The sequence below is a fragment of the Eleginops maclovinus genome, chromosome 14 (genome assembly GCF_036324505.1).
Source record: "Eleginops maclovinus isolate JMC-PN-2008 ecotype Puerto Natales chromosome 14, JC_Emac_rtc_rv5, whole genome shotgun sequence".
In the NCBI taxonomy this organism is placed as follows: domain Eukaryota; kingdom Metazoa; phylum Chordata; class Actinopteri; order Perciformes; family Eleginopidae; genus Eleginops; species Eleginops maclovinus.
This window is the reverse complement of record NC_086362.1, coordinates 8,411,974-8,435,248: the sequence shown is the minus strand read 5'-3', so window position 1 is coordinate 8,435,248 and position 23,275 is coordinate 8,411,974. Positions and strand designations below refer to the sequence as shown.

The 23,275-nt window shown below is 40.2% G+C and overlaps 3 protein-coding genes across 9 annotated transcripts in view; 1 reads left to right on the top strand and 2 right to left on the bottom strand.

Moving 5' to 3' along the window:
• Positions 1-2,121: 2,121 nt before the first annotated feature.
• On the bottom strand, positions 2,122-4,084 carry ostc (oligosaccharyltransferase complex subunit). Its single transcript, XM_063900560.1, has 4 exons — positions 3,838-4,084; positions 3,081-3,174; positions 2,780-2,977; positions 2,122-2,658 (listed from the first exon to the last, which is right to left on the bottom strand). The coding sequence occupies exons 1-4, from the start codon at positions 3,974-3,976 to the stop codon at positions 2,640-2,642; spliced, it is 450 nt and encodes a 149-aa protein (XP_063756630.1). The 5' UTR covers positions 3,977-4,084; the 3' UTR covers positions 2,122-2,639.
• Positions 4,085-5,121: 1,037 nt separating this feature from the next.
• On the bottom strand, positions 5,122-7,233 carry rpl34 (ribosomal protein L34). Its single transcript, XM_063900168.1, has 5 exons — positions 7,124-7,233; positions 6,611-6,682; positions 6,414-6,513; positions 5,359-5,462; positions 5,122-5,253 (listed from the first exon to the last, which is right to left on the bottom strand). The coding sequence occupies exons 1-5, from the start codon at positions 7,216-7,218 to the stop codon at positions 5,169-5,171; spliced, it is 456 nt and encodes a 151-aa protein (XP_063756238.1). The 5' UTR covers positions 7,219-7,233; the 3' UTR covers positions 5,122-5,168.
• A 7,022-nt stretch (positions 7,234-14,255) lies between these two features.
• Positions 14,256-23,275, top strand: part of LOC134876277 (sodium/potassium/calcium exchanger 2-like) — a 38,429-nt gene continuing 29,409 nt past the window's right edge. For 6 of the 7 annotated variants that reach the window (XM_063901267.1, XM_063901266.1, XM_063901263.1 and 3 more), the window contains exons 1-2: positions 14,256-14,625; positions 15,694-16,738. In XM_063901267.1, the coding sequence (XP_063757337.1) occupies positions 15,848-16,738 (891 nt within the window). In that variant the 5' untranslated portion in view covers positions 14,256-14,625; positions 15,694-15,847. The remainder of the gene's footprint in view (positions 14,626-15,693; positions 16,739-23,275) is intronic. The other variant, XM_063901262.1, reaches the window with a different exon arrangement.

The following is a 23,275-nucleotide window of genomic DNA, read 5'->3' as shown; positions in this document are numbered from 1 at the left end:
TACTTTGTTGTTCATTGTTGGGAATCTCTGACCTTCAACCTCTGCTTTCCAGGAGGGTGGGCGTTAATAAACTAGCTGAACTGAGAATTCAACATCATTATCTCCCCCCAAGCAAACAAACATGGACACTGTTTGACAAGTCTGCAATAATTGACCAATGTCCCAATGTTCCTCTAACAGAGACTGCAGAAAAATTCCCAAAGGTTTCTTACTTACATGTTAGAGAAGAGAGGCCCTCTTTCTGGTGCCAAGAGAATGATATACTCTGAGATGAATCATTGAGACTCAAATCGACTTGAGCTGAGTTTTGAAGACTTGCTACTTGACTTGACAAAATAAATGACGTAAGACTCGACTCAAACCTGGAAGTAAAAGACTAGTGACTTGACTTGAATTGACTTGACTTGACTTGAGACACGATGCCTTGAAAGTCAGTTTTAATTGTATGTTTTCAGTTCAAATATGAATAAATGACTTGGGTCACATGTCTTGATATAATATGTCGATGTTTTTTATGAAATAAGTTCTCCCAGTCTTTGGATGCCACTAGTTGGTGGTTTCGGTCTAAGTTCACTAAGAGTTTTTTTGTCAATTTGTCAAAAAAAAAAATGTCATGTTAAATTACTTAATTCCAAGAAAGTCAGGACCCCATCTCTGGGAACAGTGGTGCTTTTGATGATTCATAGAGGAGAAACTCAGATTTATAGATCTCTGGTAGCGTTGAGTTGTCAGACCGGTGACCCACTCAAAACATACTGCGTAGTGGAGAGGAAGTGCCTTTAAGTTTCCCAGCAGGGAACTAAGGACAAAGCAAAGAAAGACCCGAGGACATTTAATTGTATTAATAATTGTATGTCTCTGAGTTTGACTTTTTGTCCCTAAAGGTTAGTACTTGGTGAGTTCACTAAGAGCATAATAAAGCTTGTGTAATAGTTCCTGCTCTATGATTACCTCTAAATATTATGTCGACTTACTTTATTTTACTTCCTGATTGCATACAGCATTGTTTTACAATTTTTTTGCCATGTATTTTATCTGTGTTTCATTCAATGTGAAGTATTTGGCCTTGGGAATCCACAGCTGTGAACTGCATTTCCTATGTGCACATGCTCCATTCAACTTCACAAGAAGCTCTGTTTATTTGTTTGTCAAACATCTGGTTTAATGACTGTCTGGTGACAACAATATTTTCTTTATCATTCAATTCTTAAATTAGAATTAAATGTAGCCCAGAAACAGCGAAAGTTAACATTTAACGGAACTGGAAGAAACTGGAATATTCAAGGGCATTTATGTCATAAGATATAAATCAACATAATATTAATTGATGTGCATGTCCACAAAGCTGTAAAATAAAGATAAATTGCATTTCATAATGCAGGAGGTCACTCCCTCCCTCTCTGAGAAAAACAGATTTAGGAGGTGCTACAAGTCAACAGATGGTGTTTTAGCAGACTCGGCATCTTGCACTGTGTGAAATGGGGTGTGCTGCATGCGCCGCTGAGCCAAATAGTAACAGCTCTGCAGAACGTGACATAGGCAGAGGTGAAATCAAATATTTAGATGCCTTACTGCAAAAGTACTTAAAATACTCCACTACAAGGCTCACATTCAAAATCTTAATATAATCAGTCGAAAGTACTTCAAGTAAATGTAATTATTACGCAGTAAAATGCTTGGTGACTATGAATTTCCCATCTGGGGATGATTGGTGTTCAATGAACAGGAAGGGGGCTGTAATCTGAACAGTAAGTAAGGCTGTGAGATAAATGAAGTGAAGTAAAATTATGAATTAAATGGAAATACAGTAAGTAATTTACTGAAATCCAATACTTGACTATGAGCAACTGCATTTATTGTTCTCCTTGTTCTTGCATTCTGTTATTCCCTTTATATAATGTTCACACATGATAACCATAATGTCAAAAGACTCATAATTTATTGCTGTTCTATAAGGCACTATTGTTAGGAATAATACTTAATACTTTTATATAAATATGTTTTTGTTTTATGTTGAGCAATGTCTTATTTAGAATAAATGTTGGCACAAGTATTTCCTTCAGGGTGAGTAAAGTTCTATCGTTGTGTTTTTGAGTAAAGTGTGTAAATGACAGCCTCAGGGAGCTCTGAAAAGATGTTTTATTTCACACCCTTGTACAAAAAATGCAACTGTTACAAGTTCAAGGCTTTTTCAACTAATGCGTTACAAAACAAACAACATAATCATTCAGACTTCCCTCTAAATTCCAGATCAGTGGCTCCATGACAACAGTGTTCAGTAACTTTCTCTGCTCCTTCCTCTCCAGTGGCAAACAGAAACGACCCCTACTGCATGGCACTTGTAGTTTCTTTTAGAAAGAAGTTAAGACTAAATTAAATGAATTCATGACAACATTTTTTCATAATAATGTGACTTTAACATGGAAGTACTGTGCCGCATTAGAAAGTTTGAATAAATTGGAGAAAAGGAAGGGAAAGAAAGTCGCTTAACAGCAATGAGACAGAGCCAGTGCAGACAGGTCAGTGCTTTCAATCCTCAATGGTGGTTGATTATATCAAAGGTTTATCCATAATTTCAGTCGGGCCCCCTTGCATTTGATGTCTTCTCTCCATCCGAATCGAGTCCTCTCTCCTTGTCTTTAGCCCATGAGGTATCCTCTGAAAAGACAAAATATTAAATTGTAAAGACACTGCCACACATCATAAATCAGAGTAATAGTCCTGCAGGCGTCTCAGACACAGATCTTTATTTTCCATGAGAAACAAGGTTAAGACTTACGGCAGCTTCATGCGCATGAACACCCTGGCCATGAAGAAGCTGAGCAGAACGCTGACAAACCCGATGAAGAGCAACAGGAAGCGGTTGAGTTTGGGAATGTTTGGTGCGTTAGAGCGGTCCAGGATTATAAAGCCCAGGCCCCCCATAGTGAAGAGGAAACTGGAAGCCAGTCCTTCCATGATGTACTGGCCATTTACTCTGAAAAACAAACGTGCTTCCATTAGCTATGCATTCATCAATATGACCTCCTGGCTCCTTGTTTTGGCTGTTTCTTGAGGTGTTCCTATTGTTTTTGACATACCGGTATGCCAAGAAAGCCACTGGCCGCTGGTGTCCATGCTCATCAGTCATTGAACCCACACTAGGTGGCTCTACAATAACATCGTAGATGATACCTATAATGTGGGAGGGAGCGGGAAATCAATCAGAACAATAAACAGTTGAACATTAATAAGTTTAAGTGTTAAAACTCAAACTGCAAGCAGATCATGTTAAAGCAGACGTTTGTTTTAAATAATAAATACAAAAAATTATTAATTGGGGATACAAATAAAGGAAAGACATGCAAAGAAAATATAACAAATAACATAAATGAATAAATACCTTAAAAAATAAGAAAATCTAACAGTATTTAAAGGAGTGGGAAGATTTAAAAGAAAAGTAAGAAAATATGAGAATTAAATACAACAGTAAATTATGACCAAGTAAACAAACAAACCAATTGAATGAATGCCTACGATTTAAATCGGTTGTATGGCATAGCATTAAGTTATTCCTTTGGTTGGTTATTTATTCTTGCTAATTCCGTAATATGATTTGTACTTCATCTACTCGCCTAATGCTGGATAATAACACCTCTCTGTTAGCGTAGCTGCAAAGTTAGCCTCTCATCCATTATGGTAACTGCGCTGACGATAGAAAGCTATTTTACACAAGCAACTAAAGCAAAGTATGTCTGTTATTATTTATATCAAACATGAATGATTTGTAATTGTTATTTAATGCTGAACGATACAGATTCAACGCTAGCATTAGGTTAGCTTAGCAGACCCATTTACCTCCAGTGATGAGAAAGTAGGACACGATAACGGCCGCGTACACAGTCATTGCAGACGGCATGTGCAGCCACGATGGTTTCTTCAGTTTGACATTTGGGCACTCCAGCACAGAAAACGGTATACTGTATAAAGTCTCCATTTTTAAGGAAGAAACTGTTGCATTAACTACAACTATCCCTGCTGCTGCTGGCCGAGGTACGTCCGTTCTGCACAGACACTATGTTGACGTGTCCCGGAAGTACTTTTTTTTTTACTTACACATCTACACTACAGAGAGATTAAACAAAAATATATTATTAGGCTATTTAGTGTGAAATGGAAAGCTGTTTTGATATCAATTACAATAACCTTATGGTAAATTATTGTAACTGTTTTAACTCATTTCATTTTGACCCGCAAAACAAAGGTCCTGCGTGACGCGCAGTTAAAGAGACAGTAACGTTAATTAAAGGGTCTGACATGTTTTACTGCTCAAACCATGGATGTGTAGACTCGAACACAAGGATCAAATATGCCTTTCCCTCGGCCTTGTTTGTTAATTGCCTGTTCAATACCTTAGTTAGTAGAAATAATTCATTTTTTTGTAATCAACGCTTTATCCTCCGGCTTTTAAAGGCTTAACCGTCAATTTATTGAGTGCCCCCAAGTTATTTGAACGCCTTCGGTATTTTATAGTTTTGATGCATTTCCCCCTAATTATTTTTAGGAGTGTAGTTCACAGTATCAGGGTGCAGGTCTGATTGTATTCCTGTTTTCCACAACCCAGCTGACTCTCACAAGGACAACTTGTTTAACTATATCCCCAAATTATAATAGGGCTGTTGACTATTCCAAATGGAAATTACTTTTCATGTTTCCCCATAGATATCCAACTGCTAATATGGTTGAGGGTGTGTCCTTTAAAATTATTCATTAATACATTTCCAAAACCATGTAAAAATCATCCACTCAGGATGAGCCACTTATTCCAAGTCCATTCAGAGCTTTGTGTTTCCTTCCAAAATCCCACTGTATAGGCTATGTTGAAAGATTAAGTAAATTAAGCATTTTTGCCATTTCGTTTCTCTGATAAATGTTGATTATTTTAGTCACCATAGGCAAATAAATCCCTCAAACTGTAGACAATATTGTTTTTGGCTAAATGTAAAACTTAAAAGTAAAAGGTTAAAACTTCTTCAAATTATAGATTTTGCATGTGTTCAACATATCTGCAATCAAACCCAATCGATCAAATACTAAGCTTTACAATCAAGTATACCAATTCATTGCAACTCACAGAAGAAATTTGTATTTGTTTGTCATTTTTTATTGTGGAAGTACAAATACACATTTTACTTAGATTTCTGGCTCTGTGCCTGTGCCTTGAGCACCTTGACAACGATCTTCTGCTCCTCAATCAGGAAAGCACGCTTGATCCTAGAAGAGGAAAACAAAAAAGACAAATTAGAAAGTTCATAGTGTTTCTCAATTCAGAAATATCTAGACCTTTCAAAGCAAACACTAGCATCTTTGTTCTCTTACCTGTCACGCACACACTTGGCGCACATGGAGCCTCCGTAGGCCCTGCTGACGTGCTTCTTGGTCTTGGAGAGCCTCATCAGAACCTGAGGTCTAACAGCCCGGACCTAAAACAGAGCAGAACCACAATGAGACTAAAGTAATGTCTAAGACGAGGGGAGAATCTTAAAACATGTTCACAAATTCCTTAAAAATGACTGTTGGCATACTATCAATTCTGATTAACCCTTACTAATTAAGAAATATATTATGCTTATTTTGTACCTTTTTGCTTCCAGTCGTTAAATACTACATTTAAGATTGACATTTCAGAATGGACCTTAATATCTTAACCTAAATACCTGTATTTAACCACAACCCAAGGCAGGGGAACAATCACAACCAACATCAGTTCTTCATTCACTGAAAAGTGCTCATTGGCAAGACCCTTCCAAATGCCATTCAGAATGTTTAAGTTTATCAGCGCATTATTTGTATAAGAGGCGTTTTGCTGCATTTATAAAAAGCGCTCTATCAAACTTATAAAATGACCTAATAGGTTTCGTTAGACAACCATTTTTCAACTGGATCTCCAAATGCCCTACCTGAATATATATAAACTGAATATTATTTGACAGTAATGCTGCTGCTATATGAACAAAAAAGGCAGGTGTCAAAGTCCACTTGACCCAAAATATGTTATTTTCTAACTTTTTTTACACAACAGATGCATTACTCCTGAATTTAACTTGTAAGATGCAAATAAAGACAGGACATCTGGCAGCTTGTATCTGTAATACAGTTTAAGTTTTAATCAAAACTTCAAAAGCGATTGCCATATATTTTCATGGAGACCGCATTAACACCTGATAATTACTTTGCATGTTTACCAAATTGTCACCAATATAAAAAAAACGTTCTCCCCATCATCATCAACAGTCAGCTACAACTGCGTATCAGACCAGTCCAATGAGGGCAATGCAGACAACAGATGCATGTAGCTGTGTGCATGTAAATCTGAATATTTGGCGCCCACAAGAGTAAATATACTTCACAAAAATATAAATTAGTTTACTTACTCCGCGCAGTCTTCCAGGGCAGATGCCACATGCCGACTTGGGTGCTTTGCCAACCTTCTTGGTGTACAGGTACACGATACGGTTACCAGGCGTCCGGGACCTGCACAACAGCATGGGAGCTTTGATAAATAAAGTGTAGCTAGCATGCCAGCCATAACCGAAGATGCAAACAGTGTTGTGCTGGAAAGTTCACTTACAGTCTGGTTTTGTTGGAGGCGGTGTTGTAGGACAACCTACGACGGTAAGTCAGGCGCTGCACCATGTTGAAACTAAACAAAGAAACACAAATTGTATTAATTTAGAAAAACACAATGCTAACATGCTAACTCGGCTAGTCATACTGAAGCGGTTCAATAGGTTTATGACACCGGTTTTCATGGACTGAAGACGACTAAACAGTGTACTTAACAACTTAAGTTCATACTTTTAGTGGATAACTTAATCCGGTGTAAAAACAAATGTTCATCGTAGCATTTAGCTACAGCGAGCCCACATTCACTCTACAGAGACCGGCCTCAGAGACCAAGTAACGGCATCATTAAAATATCTCACAGAAACCACTTTTTCATATAATTGTCACATCATTAGATCCAAGGACTTGTTCTTAGTATTATAATGACTTCGAATCAACCACATTTTATTTGAAAACGTAGGATTAGAGTGGATTATAAAATAAAAATGTTCCAGAGAAAAGCAGGGAGACGCCATACCTGCTGTCGCCGTTTACCGGAAGAGGAAGAAGCAAGGCGAGGACTTCCAGTTTAAAGTTCCCCCATGCAGCTATTTCAAGACTGCTGCATGTCATACTGCCCTCTGCTGGTGTCTCATCTGTACTACACAAGCAAGCTACGCTAAGTATAAAACATTATTGTGTAATAACAAACGTGTTAAATATGAACTACTGTGAATGGAAGTCTGAATTGCATCAGCAAACAGTTAATTTTATTTTTAAATGCAATATTCCGTAAATTACTTTCCCTCTCTATCATATGCAACACATTTTAAACAACAATTCATGTTGAACAGTGTTAATTATTTCCGAAGCGTAAAAAATATGTATGATATTAAAATGAAAAAAATGGCCAACAACAAAAACTATTAAAGTGGATACTAATAATATGAGTTTATGTTTACAAGTGAGCACCATTTCAATTTTAATACACCACATTCTACTACATTTTTTTATTCAAACGATCTTGTATGAGAGGCTGTGATTCCCAGTGAAGTTCGTCCTAGCAGGAGGAGCACAGGTGTCACCAATAATTGTAAAGATGCCACCTTCCATTGCTTGCCTGCATGGCTCACTGGCACCTCTAACTGGAGCCTAATTAAGGTGATCAGTTGCACGTGTGTGTTTTTCATGCTTAGCAATTCGAAATGTTTAACACAACAAAAAAAACCCATTCTAAGTTTAGTCCCCACAACCAAGGAGCAATCTAAGTGACTGTAAAAGGTACATTTTATTTTCACTGTAAATTGAGTACATAGAATGTCCAGTAGATGGCAGCAGTGGTACGCTAATTGAAGACAGCTCAGGGTAGAAATGGAAAGTCTATCCCTGAAACGTAACCACGTTTTTTAAAAATAAATACATGTATGTATAAACCCATACTAATCATGTTGTACTTTATTGTTTGATAGAATGATTATTTAACTAGGAGTTCACTTTGAATTTTGAGTTTTATAAAGCAAAGGCAGATTCGTGGTTAAACTGGTTTCAAGTTCAATACTTGTGTAAGTAAATGGCACCGCAGCTGCCCTAAGTAATAAAAGATTACTCTTTGATGGTCAAAGGTTAGCAAATGTATCAGATAGAGAAATAAAATAAATTACCTTTTGGGTTCATCCAAGAGTAAAACCATTTACTTTTTGTGCTACAAACGTGTTAAATGTTCTACTCTTAAAATATATATATTTTTAAATGACAACAAACTTTCTTCAATATCTCAAATAATAAATGCTATGTTTTTATTTTAATTTCAAGTTTCAGAATTGTTGCTTTTATAACTAATTTGTTTTCAAACTGTCCAATTGATCAGCCTTTTACACTTTTAATGAATCCTTTTTTAAGTTTGTTTAACATTTCTTTTCAAGGCAAGAAGTGCATACCGTGCAAACTTGAAACCAATAATCAGGAATAAAAGTCTTCGGCACACCATCACCAAAAAAGGTTTAAAAAGAAGGGAAGTTCAAAATGGCTCCCGGTCAAAGTGGCGCTATGTCTCAAACAGACCTTTGCAAAGCTCAGCCAACAGATGGTGTGCTTTTTTAATGATGCATTTGGCAAAGGTAAAGTTCAGTGACAACACACGGCTCTGTGCAGCGTGTTGGCACGTTTCAAACAAACTGTCTGCTTTTAAGCTTAAGATAGGACTCCATATGGACTGGATCTGGTGACAAGTTCATCATAGTGCACTGTGTTTGTAGATTAATCAGTACACCTGGGGCTATAATACTCTAATGCTTATAATAAATAAGTTGTGTCCTAGGAAAACCAGGAGTAAAAATAAAGACAACCGGGCACTAGGGCAAAAGACCCTAGCACCCTACTGGCGTTAGTTAGACTAAATCGTTGTCTAACCTGTTTTTGCGTCTCTTTTGGTTTAATTGAGTGTCTTGTATTGTTTTGTGTCTCTTTGTGGCTAATTTGTCTCTTTATAGTCATTTGTGTGTCCTTGTGGTACATTTTGAGTGTCATTTTGCATCTCTTTTGTAGTTGTTGGTGGTGGTTGTTGTTTTTCCCCTTTTCGTAGTCCAGATCATTGAGTCTGTTCTTGGTCTCTTTCGGTTTCTTTGCAGCTGTTTTGAATCCTTGTTTATCTGGTGATGTTGTTTTTTGTGTGCATGTTTGGAGGCTCTTCCTGGTTAGTATGTGTCTCTGTGATTGACATTTTGCAGGATTAGTCCCTGGGGGCCCCTCACACTTTGGGCCCCAGGGCCTGTGCCAGAGTGGCCTGTTTAATAATCCATCCGTGAGTGTACTATATGAGAGAGGCACATATCATCAGTTACCAAGTGTGTTTTATTTTGAACGACAAGCATCATCACAAACATCCCCATAAAACTATTTTCGTTTTAAAATTCTATATAACTGATAAGGACGCTTGTTCTATTAAGGGACGGATTTGATGAAGTCCAGATGTGACGCCACCTGTTCTTCACCAGAATAAGATCTTTTACCGAGGGTGCCAAGGAGATTTGCGCTGACTCCAGGACACACACACACACACACACACACACACACACACACACACACCCACACACACACACACACACACACACACAGCCAAATAATTAGTAACATCTGCAGGCACTCTTAATCCTGTCAGATGTAACTATTCTTACACACCTCCCGATGGAATGTTTAACACAGATCTTACTATTAATTCATGATGGTAACATAAGTTAACTGTATAGCTGACTCACATTTGGAGGAGTGCCCTGACCCCAGATGCCACCCCCATTTCAGTGGGTCCTATGAAGATGAACCATATCACCTTAAGTGCACTTGATTACGCAAGCCTCTCCACCCCCCCACCAACATCTCCTTGGGCCTTCTGTGTAATCTGCTGAGATTTAAACCTGCTGCTCCTGTTTAATAAATCCACTGCGATTAAAATAGGATTACAGCTCTGCTTTCGCCTTCCTAATGACATCAGAGCATGAAACATTTTTCGACTTTTTCCCCCAGTTTTTTCCCCGAGCTCACTGCTTGTCGTAACCAGACAGGCACCGATGATTTTGAACCCCCGCCCCCCTTAAAATACAGGGGAAAAAAACCTCGTCCGTGCAGCAGGTCAGCCCATCTGTGTGGCTGTTGACATTAGGATTAACTTTATAATGCAGCACACATCCTGTATCAATCCTTCACATCAGACTTCTCAATGACATCATAGTATGCAGCGTCAGGTTGTTGATCACTGAAACTTTGAAACCCTCACCTGAAATCGCAGATACCAAAGCAAACGTGACCCATTGCTTTTGGCCACATTTCATGGATGTAAAGCCATCAAATATTAAACACAGATTTAAGCTACTAAAGGTCACAAGGCCACCCTGCACATGCTGTCTGCAGAGATGTGAAATGTGGGACGGAGGGGGCAGATCAATACGACTCTTTTGGTCCTGTATGTCCTTCCGTGGCATTCTCCTGCAGTGGTTAAACGCTGTAAGGTCAAACATGGATTGGATTTTTACAATAGCTAAGCTCATGACCCCGGCTAAGAAATCTACTTAAGATAATATATTCTATTTAAATACACAATCTAGCTTAACAGTTAAATCTAAAATGCTGTTGTTGAGGGTTTTATTATGTATTTTCTGACAAAAGTCTGAGGAAAAACCTCTGGCATACCTTTCACACATTACACTCAAACTTATCCTGGCAAAAAAAAAACACATTTACCTTCTCTCTACAAAAGATTAAAGTCCTTCATAATCTATCCTCCTGAGATTACTTTACCTGTAAGCAGTAGATGATAAACATACATTTTCTGCTATTTAAATGTTGAGTTTTTGTGGCTATTTGGATAAGCATATCACAGTTTCAGGGGAAAAGTCTGACATTTTGCTCACAGGAAAGCCCTTCTTCACTTTGAGACTTTGAGAAGTGCAGTTTACATTGTATAACTTATATTTTTAACTGTGATATAGCAGCATTGCATTGTTTGGCTGTCAGTCCCATCCACTGCATTGGTCCAGACTAATTGGTCTAATCAATTACTGGATGCAGTGCCATGAAATTTTGCACAGTTAATGAATCCAAACTTCTTTAGTCAGACCCTGGCATGTAACAAAGATTGTATCAAACATCAAGGCTATTAATCCAAAACATTTGGGTTCCCTTAAGGATTTATTTTAATACCTGTTCAAAATAATTGGGTATAGGTATAGAGGTGCTGCTTTGACTTCCCTTTATGTTCACACGGACCACCAGTGTAAGTCGGATCTCACTTTCAAACTGTAATCGGCTCCAGCACTCAGTGATCAGACCTGCCTGTGGATTATCAATTTGGTAATCTCTTTAGAGCTACTGATGAATATTCCCATCCTCCCCTGATTTAAAAAAAAAAGAATGGTCTCTTGCACTTCGATCAATTTGCTTTTATGCTACCACTCAGACCATTTGACTTCTCAAATACATTCACTGTTTTAAGAGCCTCTTTAATTCCCTTTTTACAGTCTGAGCATCCCAATGGTGGCTGTTTCCATTTGGTTTTGCTGACCGCTTTTTCCTAAGGGGCAGGTGGTCTGTCTGTCCAAGCCTCTTTGTACAGACTTGTGTGGCTGCTGGTGGTGATGGGGTGGGGTGGGGGGGTGGGGGGGATTGCTAATATGAGGCTTTCAACATCTAATCCGTAGCAAGTCTCTTAGAAAAGGCTTATCTTGGGACTCTCCAATTTCACTGCTTTCTTCATCCAAAGGACCATACTGCCTTTTATTTATTAACACAAATTACTCTTTTTAATTTAAAGCCTTGCTTCAATCAATTGTCTGTCCCTCTTTACCGGAAAAACGTGCTTGGTTATCATCATCTCCCCCCTACTGCCCCTGCCCCATTGCTGACAAATCCATACAACTATGTGGGACACAAAAGCTCGGATTTAGCTGCCAGGCCAAAGCGAGGGTGGGCTGGGTGGGGGGCAGGGCCAGCATGGACATTTCTGTTGTTTTTGTCAAAGTACAGATTTCAGACAAATCAAAACAACTGCCACCATCCAAAACCCCTTCGTCCCCTCCCAACACCAACCCACAGGACCTGTGACCAGTCATCACTTTTATGCTGGAAATGCAACCAGATCAGGAGTGGGGGGCACGTCTGTGTGCCCGGGGGGGCCATTGTTGAAAAAGAGCTGACAAGGTCCTGGACAGGATCTCATTTGATGGGCAAAAATATTGACTTCTGAACAGCATGGGGTCACAGGCCCTTATGATCATGATGGTTTGCACTGATCAGATGCTTGCTTTATAAAGGTATCCCTTTAAACATAAATTAGCTTTGTGACAGCCCTTGTCTCCTGTACAGTCTGATGTTCTAACTGACCAGTCCGATCCCAACCACATGATTGATGACGTTGCCTTATATATTAATTCACCCTTATTTTAATCAGCTTGACAGTACAGTCGTCAGTAAGGACAAGAGTGCAAACAGACCAAAGGCCAGCTCATAAGTATACCAAGAAGATGCTAGGAAATTGGCGAAACCAATCGCTCAGGTGTCCTTTGTAAGAGGTGTAAATATTAAGGAACTTTTTTGATAGCAATGCAGGAGGACCACTGCTCCGAGTATGCACATCAGAGAACATTTTAAAACAAAGTACATTGCCAAATTAGCTAATGTGAATTGAACCCACTGGACCAATATGAACCAAATTGGATAATCGTCACAAAATATTGGACTATTGATAATCTGAGGTAACTCAAGTCAATGCTGTCATCCTCTGTGTTTCCTGTTAGGTAACAAGATGAAGCTCCAGTGAGGAGGAAGGCAGAGGAGAGGAGCAATCAATGCGGTCAGTAAATCGTGATTTATTATACAGCAGCAGGCCATTAGTGTCACACAAACTTTGTCCCACTGTAGACAGATCGCGTGTCTGCGTCGGGCTTGGCCTGTCGACTAATGCTTATTGGTTGCGTGGCTTTATTTGACATGGGGGCAAACATGGCATCCCCGGGGGCTGTAGTCGGATGGTTGTGTCACATGAAGGCTTTGATTGGTGGACATTCCCAAAATGAAGATTACTGGCACTCAATCAATCAATTTGATCTTTTTTTCCCTTTTGGTATTGGAACCTAGATCATTTAAGAAAATCTAGAAAGATCTCGAAGTTATCATTCAACAATTTGAGAATTGCCAGAGTAAGGAGAGATGATCGAAACCTCTCTCTTTCATATGAAGCTTGAGCCAGAGGCTGGTTAGCCTAGCTTAGCATCGAAACTCAAAACTAGCTTGGTCAAAATCAGAACAAAATCCAAATCCAAAATGGACACAATACATGTTAACTTGTTTATTTGGATGCACAAAATGTATCAGGCCCTATAAAATAATACAATTTGTATTTATACGTAGTCCTACTATTTCTAATAGAAATTAAGCAAAATGGCTTTCATTGATTTAACAATGGCAACTTTTACAGACCCTAAAGAGTCAAGAGTCAGAACTTTTATTGTTTTTTGTGAGGTGCTTTCAGAATTTTGGTTAGGTAAAATGAAAAAGATCCATTTCCTGCCTCTCTAATTTGTACAAAAACAGTGTAAACACATTCGTCCAGGAAATCCCTGCATCTGCAAAAAGTCCCCCACACAACCCACCCAAACCTAGAATTTATGATTTTAACACTTATTCATAATGAGGAAATAAATCAGTAATCATTAGTGATCTTTACAAGTGCTGGTGGAAATTGTGTTACCTTTCAGACAGAGCCGATCTAGCTCCCCTTCAAACATTATGCTAAAAGGTAACGGGCTTTTTAAAAGCAGTTCAAGCCTCTTATGAAACTCATGTCAAGTAAAGGAACATGCAAATACCCCCCCCCAAAAAATGAAAATGTTTTATCCTTACTGAAAAGATGAATAATTTGTATATGGGGGGGGGAAAAATCAATGATGCTGCACCATAGGTTTCAGTGTAATCTCAGAGACCGGGATCCAGCATGTAACCTTGAAATGACCTAAGACGAACACAACATGGGCTGAAGCAGGTCCACCTGTTCCGTCGTCACAAGCATAAAACAAAGAAATCACAGGAAACGGTGCCTTTGCTGTGTAACCACGGCAACTCCTCCCTCAAAATGCAACATCACCAAAGCCCCCCCGCCCCCCTCTCCTAACGCGTGCAGCGAGCAGGGAGGATGCGCTGTCTGCCGCTTACCTGGCTTTATTAAAAATTAAACAAAATCAAGCTGTTCACGTGGTCAGCCCAGCCCAGCACAATATTCTGCCATATTAGCAAGGTCTTTCGAGCGGGGGGAGTTTTTTCCCCTCCTCTCATCCGACACGGTAGGGATGCTGCTGCTGTGAGGGAGAGAGGTGAGCGCAGTTGGAAAAGCGTGTTTTTTTTTTCTCTCTCTCTCTACCAAAGCTCCTCCTCTGTCGTCGGAGAGCACAAACCAGTCACATTTTTTGCTGAATGAGAGCAAGAGGGCACGGGAGAGGATTTCCTAATTTCAACCTGCTGCTGTGCCGTGCGGCTGTTTCCTCGCCTCTGTTAAAGGTAAGGCACGCCGCGCCATGCGCCTCGCCACGGGGACTGATGTTGGGCTGTTTGGGTCGCAGAGGATGATCCAGCCGAAAGGGCGCAGGCAGAATTGAAGGGCAGACAGGCAGAAGAGTTGTCAGTGTGGAACTGCCATCTCACACAGGCAGTGCAGCTGAAAGGCAGTAGGCTGCGCATCATTTAAAAGTCAAACAGGACAGGATGTGTGTGTTTCTGTGTTTTACCTGAGCAGCAGCGTCATAGTCTTTACCATTTTCACTGACTGCAGGCAAGTGATGTCCGTAAACCGTCGGCCTTTACGTTTCGTGCTATTTTTTCTCGTTTGAAAGCAGCAGGTTTCCTGATTTGTAAGTTGTCACAATAGAACAGTGGGATAGTTAAAGCAGCAGGATCATCTGCGCAGACGAGCTTCTCTGTGTTTGCTGCATCGTGCGTGTGGAATTTGATGAATTTGTAAATTGGCTCGTGAGGGAAATCACTGAAAACACTTAATGTTATGCAGCTTATGTAAGTGGCCATACAGTGACCACAATGTGAATGACACTATAATTAGATGTTAAGGTTAAAATGTGTATATTTGATATGCATTTTCAGAAAATATTTTTTCCATAATGTATATGTTGTGATGATTAGAGAATTGCATTTTATAATGATATCAGCGAATACAAAAACTAAAGGATGATTTTAAAAACTCTAAATATGCCTTTTTTTTAATGGGTGCATGTCATTGTAACGGCTAATTAAATATTACATTTTAATTTCTGAAAATCTACATCAAGCTTTTTTTCTGGTGTGGTCAGGAGTAGTCCTGATACGTAGCCGACCTCTCAACAAACACAACAACAATCATTGGTTAATTTAGAAATTGTTTGTGTATAACTACTACTGCTAACATTACTCTTTTTTAAATTCATGCAGAGGTTAACAAAAGATCAATCAGTTAATCCTTTGTTGTATAACATCTTAAAACTTTGTTTCCTAAATAACTAAGCAGCCTTTTGAAATATAATTATATTTTTGGATGTTATTGATGTTAATTTTCTGCATTCTGTTGACATTGTCCAGCAGAGGCTAATATGAAGACATCATTTGGCAAACCAGACCCTGGAAAGCACCTGCAATCTTTTCCCATCGTTTGAAACTGAAGACAACATCATGTGTTGTCTCCGGTAAAAGCCGCCCAGACATTGAGAGTGAGGACCCCACACGCTGCTCAGACATGGGTTCAGATCAACCCGGCATGCATTCACTAGAGAGAAGGCCGGCTTCTGACGCCGCCTGCAAGCGGCAGGCCTACCGGTGTCTGCGGAAGAAGCTGAGGCCAGTGCGGATCATAGGGTTCGTCCTCAGCCTGGTGGCCCTAAGTGCTGTCTCCTTCAGTGCCTTGACTTGGAGCTCAGGGGGGGTCAGTGAGCCAGTACTCCCCCAGGAGTCAGCCCCCCACAGGACTCTTCTTTCCACCCAACACCAGAAGGATGCCAATGACTCAGCCGACATGCCACTAGCCATGAAATCTACAGCAGAGGGCAACGAAAGTAGTGGGGATTACCCGCCAGACCTTTTCACCCTTAAGGAGAGGCGCCAAGGAGCAGTGGTCCTCCACATGTTCGGCATGATCTACATGTTCATCGCCTTAGCCATAGTGTGCGACGAGTTCTTCGTTCCTGCGCTGACGGTCATCACTGAGAAGCTGACCATTTCCGATGACGTAGCGGGCGCCACTTTCATGGCGGCTGGCGGCTCAGCACCAGAGCTCTTCACCTCCATTATTGGAGTCTTCATTTCACACAGCAACGTGGGCATTGGGACCATTGTGGGCTCGGCCGTCTTCAACATCCTCTTTGTGATTGGGATGTGCGCCATCTTCTCCAAGGAGATCCTCAACCTGACATGGTGGCCACTGTTCCGCGATGTCTCCTTCTACATCCTGGATCTGATAATGCTCATCATCTTCTTCCTGGATAACATCATCACCATTTGGGAAAGTGTAGCGCTGCTGTCTGCCTACGCCGCCTATGTGATCTTCATGAAGTGCAACAGCACAGTGGAGAGATTTGTCAAAGGTTGCATGCACAAGAACCAAGTGGTAGAAGTAGAGGTTCAGCCCAAGGTGAGTTGATTTCTTGATCCATCCTGTTTTACTCACACTTCTTTTCAACACCATCTTCTCTGAAAATACATCTTTTTGTGAAATGTCAGACTATAACAAAGTTACAGAAATGGCTTTTAGAATGTAGAACTGATGTTCTGTAGAAACTCACACTCGTCCTTTTACACAAATGCAGCCAATTTATTATTGCGATGAATTTATTTTGATATTTTTAACTATTTCAAGTTAGTGAGCTTTTTCAAATAAGACCTCTAAAATTCACTGCACAACAAGCAAAGTCAAACATGTTATACAAGATCGACTTATGGCAGACATGTCGATCATGTTCCTTTGGAAGGAAAGATCAGAAACTCAGCAGGTGTCCTGCATGGCGTAATTTCAACCACTAAACTGACCGTTGTGCAGTAATGTATTTAATAGATTCTGCACAGGGCTGAATACAGTTCTCCACCGTGGGATTAATAAAATAAATGTGTAATTCTGGGTTAAGCTTTACAAATTGTGTCCCGTTCTGACAAACAAATCCCTTGGAAATCTCAGTCTATTTTTTCCCACCACACATACAGTAGATTTCCCTCAATGATGCTGTTTTTACATGCTTGAACATGTAAACCACATGCAGGACATTGAAGTGAACCACATGGCTTCAGGACTGTCACAGTTGTCTTGTTGGTTCAGTGCGGAGGTTTTTCAGTGAAGTATTTAACTTTTTGCTCAACAGCACAAACGGTGAATAGTTGATCGACAAGAAGCGTAAAAATCACCACTCCTCGTTACATTCTCCCCCTCAATGACACTTAAGGGCAACAGACACTGCAGTGCAATTTGATACCGGTGTAGAGATTATCCAGACGGATTTAGATTCTTTGTGACATGAGATGGAAATGAAATTTTGCAAAAGTTGTATTGTAAAGCTTTAATTAAATCGGGATTTATTCTGAGTACATAAAGGATATTTAAACAGCAGGTTTCGCAATGTTGGAAAGGGGGGGGGGGGGGCGCTCTCGCAGAAGGCAACATCGACATTTGATTTGCAGTGTGTAAACAGAAATGCTTAAATTAAAGTAAAGCATAACAGTAATTATTGTCTATAGCCTCTGTCCTGACGAGTAATGTGATTTATGACTCCTGTGCAAGAAGGGAGTGAGAACGGAGGTGCACAGGCAGAGTGCCAGAAAAGACCCAGGTGACCTTGAGCTGCAATGGATTCTGGGTACTTAGGTGTGTGTGTGTGTGTGTGTGTGTGTGTGTGTGTGTGTGTGTGTGTGTGTGTGTGTGTGTGTGTGTGTGTGTGTGTGTGTGTGTGTGTGTGTGTGTGTGTGTGTGTGTGTGTGTGTGTGTTACTTTCGATGGAGGGGGGGGGGAATAGTGCGAGGCAGATGAGTCAATCAAACCCAATCACGTCTCATCTTCGACGATGCTTTAAAGGATGTAGCCCCTTCTCTCTCTCTTGCATTGTGGGTAACAATGCCACGGCAGCCCCTCTCAGCACCCTGCATTAAAAACATAGAATACATGAAATATATTAATGAAACATGTACGACGTTACAGGATAATGCTTTTATTTTGCTCGCTAGGTTATCAGCTAACCTCGTTTTTACTCTCTGGGTTACAGGGTTAATAGAACTAGAAAAGTACAAATATATAATTAGAATATAATCATCAAAACACCCTTTTTTCTTAATCAAGCTTGGACACTTTTGGGACGTGTGTATTTCAAGACACTTGTGTTATTTTAAGATTTAATTGCCAATTAGTGTGTGTGTTTGCACACATCCCTACATGATTAATGGAGGGTAAAACAGAAGAGCAAGGACAAGTTTCCTGCAAAATATGATTTAGAACTTCCTACTGTCTTTCTATTTTTAAGTGACATTCACTACTATGAAGTGAGAGCAGCTTTTTTATTATGAGTTAATCATTTCTCTGTCATGCTGACCTCCACGCTGTAGTGTTCAGGAGTGAAGTATTGCACTGTAAGGGCCATAGGGTGTTATATTGCGCCATGCCCTTGAACTAAACACTTGATTGAAATGGGCTTCCCTGAGATTATTGTATGCATTATGATATTGGGACGTCCCAATGGACGTCACACGTTGTGTGTTACATTGCTGCTGCATGCAGAAACTGAAGTGAGGCTCAGAGCAAAAGTGCGTTGGTTAGAAATTTAGATTTAAATCTGAGAGCATTATGGAGCGCCTTTTTCTAATGTTAGCAGATCATTTAAATATGCATTATCAGCCTCATTGGTCAGATTGTGTTGTTCTAAGTTTAGAAGCTGCCTCTCTTCCAACAACAGAACTGCTTCTACTGCATTTTTCTTTTATGTATTAACATGAAAAGTTCATTTTGTGCAACTTGTTTGTTCTGGTTCTAGTAACATAAAAATAGCCGGCTTTGTTTCTCTTATTTCCTCGATGATATTGCTTCCAGGCAGAGCGTTAAATGCTGAGAGGAGGACTTGCTTTTCAATCATTTGACAGATCAGAGGTCTCATTTTTCTTTTGCCCCTGGATGAGCTGTAACATCATCAATACAACACGAAGAGAACTCTCTTTGTGTGGATGCTATTTAAAGCTATTGTTTTACAGCAGTTTGATGTTCAGCCTCCATAAAAAGTAATCTGCAATAATCTCTCTCAATCCAGTTAACACTACCATGAATGCTCCATAAAGCCATGCAGACACATTTGGAATTACAGTGAAATAGGATAGCAAAGGCTTTTCTGGCCACCTCATGTATTCCCTTTGTTTTACCTCGGTTTTGGTCTCCACCACCTGTTGTATAGAAATGTCTGTCTGTTTAGCAGTTTATGCTCCACTGTGTTCAACTAGTTGCTAACTGTGGCTGTCTGATGCCAGGCTGGTAGCATACAGTTGGAGCTTTATATTTTATTGAGTAAAATGTGATTTATCTATTTTTTTATCTTTTCCCCAAACAGGCATTGAAAGAATATACAGTATGTACCTCTTAGTTCTGGTCTGCTTGGTGCTCAATACCTTTGTTTCCCTAATGAGTGCTTACAGTAGCTGCTGGTTAATCTCACACATTGCTTTAGTCCAGTGTGTTCGGGTGCCACCTCTGCCACACTTTGAGACGCAACCCTGCAGGCTGGCTGTGTTTTCCCTGTGCTCATCCAACAAGTATGTTAGTAATTTGTAATGTGACCTTTAGGATTGACCATGGAGTAAAGAGGCAAATGAAATGGCCACCATGATGTCAACATAGATTTGAGGACTTCTGCTTTTTAATGTCACCATCTTGGACTGCCACTACTTCAAACTGCATGTTAACTATGACTACTTTTGGCTTTCAAAATCAATGCTTAAAACACAACATACTTTAAAGTGGAGTCATTAGTGTCTGCTACAAATTCTGAACAATGCCATAGTAGCTACTTGTCAATAAAAAAGTAAGCCCCACGCTATATCAAACCCTGCTTTATCCTCGATTTTATTTTAAATAGGACCATGATCTACTAATAACCATGATGCCCTATTAAAGAAAACCTTACATGAGCAATTGAGTCCATTACTCCTCAGACCATTTTTTGTGAACGGTATAAATCAAATGAGAAGACGGGTCATTTTCTCATAGACTTCTATACATCTGACTTGTTTTTTTAAATCAGTGGGGTCGCCCCCTATTGAACAATATAAAGAATGCATTTGGGAGCTTTCAAATCAGTCGTAACCTGAGATCACACAGGGAACTACTAGATCAAGGGATTGCTCAGTATTTCAATGTACTGCTTTTGTATTGACTATAGCGAATAGTCCTACAGATATAAAATCAGTAAATAAAATACTACTTTTGTCAATCCTAAAATATTCAGGAAGAGACTTTTCAAGGCTATAATTTTCTATTTTGTTGTTGGTTTTGCCTGCAGTATATGAATGTGGCATGCTGGCTTTCTGAGACATCTGTCGTGTCAGTCCTCCCTCTGCATCAATGTCAAAGGGTGACTACACTGTCATACATCTTGGCCCTGTGAGCTACGAGGGTGGTAGGGTCAAAGATGGCGTCATTTAACTGCATCTCTCCTCGTAATTGTTGCATGTTCTCTTACAGTTAAGCTTCTTAGTCTGGTGGAGTTGTCAGTGACTTAATAGTTGATTTGGGCCTATGCAAAAAAAGACTGATTACATACTGGTATGTGCAGAAGGACCAAAGGAGGTCACCAATGCATCATTCCTTCTCCGCACCATCTGAAAACCCATACACTCTGTAAATCCTTGCTCCACAGACCGCAGGCACAGTTCAAGGTCGCCATAAAGCTAGCAGCTCGTACACAAGCTGGGAAAACATGGCAGTGCAAGATGGAGGAGTTTGGAAATCACTAGCTCCTGGTTTCTCCTGCCATTTCCCACTGAGAACAGATGTGTGTGTGTGTGTGTGTGTGTGTGTGTGTGTGTGTGTGTGTGTGTGTGTGTGTGTGTGTGTGTGTGTGTGTGTGTGTGTGTGTGTGTGTGTGTGTGTGTGTGTGTGTGTGTGTGTGTGTGTGTGTGTGTGTGTGTGTGTGTGTGTGTGTGTGTGTGTGTGTGTGTGTGTGTGTCGTGTGTCCGTGTGTGTGTGTGTGTTACATTTGGCTGTGCATACTGATGCTGGTCCAGCAACTGAAGCAAAGCAATCATTCGTCCTAGCTCTTTTTATTTTTTTCTGTGTGCAAAAACACACCAATAAGTAAAGGCAATCAGAGCTGGCAACTTAACCACACCCCACAGTGGGTCCATTATAACACAATAGAATTGACCCTTGCTACAGTTAACCTCTCGACTAAGAGCTTCGTCTTGACCTGATTTTACAGTAACCCTGAGGGTCAGAACCCAACAACACCTCGAAAAATATCATCAGGGAAAATACATCTAGTTAATCTTTTGTGAAATGTTGTGTTTTGACCCTCGGGGCCACTGTACTAAACTGGCTTGGATATATTAGGAGCAGCAGTGCAGACTTGCTCTGGCTGTCATTGCATTAGTAGGGTCTTTCATCATATGCAGCTCCCAGCCCCCTCCTCAGGACCACCTCACCAGCTCTCCCCTGGCTTATCTTGTTATCTTGTGGCCTCTCATTGTTTCCTGATGGACTGACTGGCTGCTTTTGAAATACTGGCTCAGGCACATCAGATTAGCCAGCACTTTGTACTCTATGGCTTTATGAAAGAGTGACGAGCTAAAAAAGGCAGAGTATGGCCGTATTGATGATAGTCATTTTGCCATTTTAGTGTGACAACATCTGACAACACATCACAAACAACAACTGGGTGAAGAGATAATATAACCATCCAAATGCTCCTTTGTTTACGCCTGTAACATTGTGACATCCCTATTTAACACTTGCACTTCTATTGGCTACCACTGCAATATATTTTACATGATAGGCCATGGGGCAGGGCTATCTCTAAGCGGTTGACCAATCACAACAGAGCCGGCCAGCTAACCATTTAGAGCAATCTGGGCTCAGGTTTCAGACAGAAGGTGAAAAGAGGTGCCACAGCACAGGCAGTATGAGGGAAGGGAGGCACAAAACACAAATATGACCCTGAAAATGTGCTTTAAGTAAATTAAACAGGTCGTCACTGGTATACTGGTCTAGTTAAGGTTCTACATCATTCCACAATATTATATGGCTGCTATCGTCAATGCTGGATTAGCCAGTATGTATCGAGGCAGATGTTGGTTCTGCTGAGATGGAAGGTGCGACCTCTGATGTATTACCAAGCTATAAATAGCGTGACAGAGGCGAGATCTTCCATCAGGACGCGCTTCAAAGATCACTTACAAAGCGGGTTGTGTGCAGGCAGCAGGCTGTTTGTGCTTCCTCCCTGTCAATTTAGACGTTCGGGCACCATTGCTGATGCTGTACACCGTCTGTATATTCACACGAGACCAGGTGTTACATGCTGCACATTGCACTAATCATTTATAGAGTCCAATCCGAGTGAACTCCCACCTCATGCATCATAATACCAGGCTGCACTGCATGAACTCCGTCACTAACTGTTTATCTGAGCCTGCTGTGACGTGTTCATGGGATTATCTCCCATTATGACTGATGTCTACCTAATTTTCAGCAAAATCCAGATGTGTACTGCCTAACTCTTAACAAATTGTAAACAGCATGGCTTGTATGGACCATGCTGTTTATAACAGCAGTTTTGAAGCTGATTTCTAAGAAATGCTTTTCAAATACCCATTTTTAATTACAGTAAATGTGTGATTTGTATAAATACCATAAACATGACCCTCACTTTTAACCCTAGGCATATACAGATTGTGGGTCACTGAGATTTAAACAAATGTAATTGCTTTTTTCACTGTCATTTGAACGGTATGTGCCCTTGCCCTCGGTTTGTGTATTTCTGTAAAAGTGATAAGTATTCATGTGTGTATACTTTAACATGAAAGTTGTAAGAGTGACCTTGGTTTAAACTGAATGAGAAATAGGTAGTCAGTAATGCTTGTGCTGGTTTCATTTAGGTCCAAGGTTACTGAGATATTGGTAGAAACTAGAAAATAGAAGAACAGTTTTACAGCA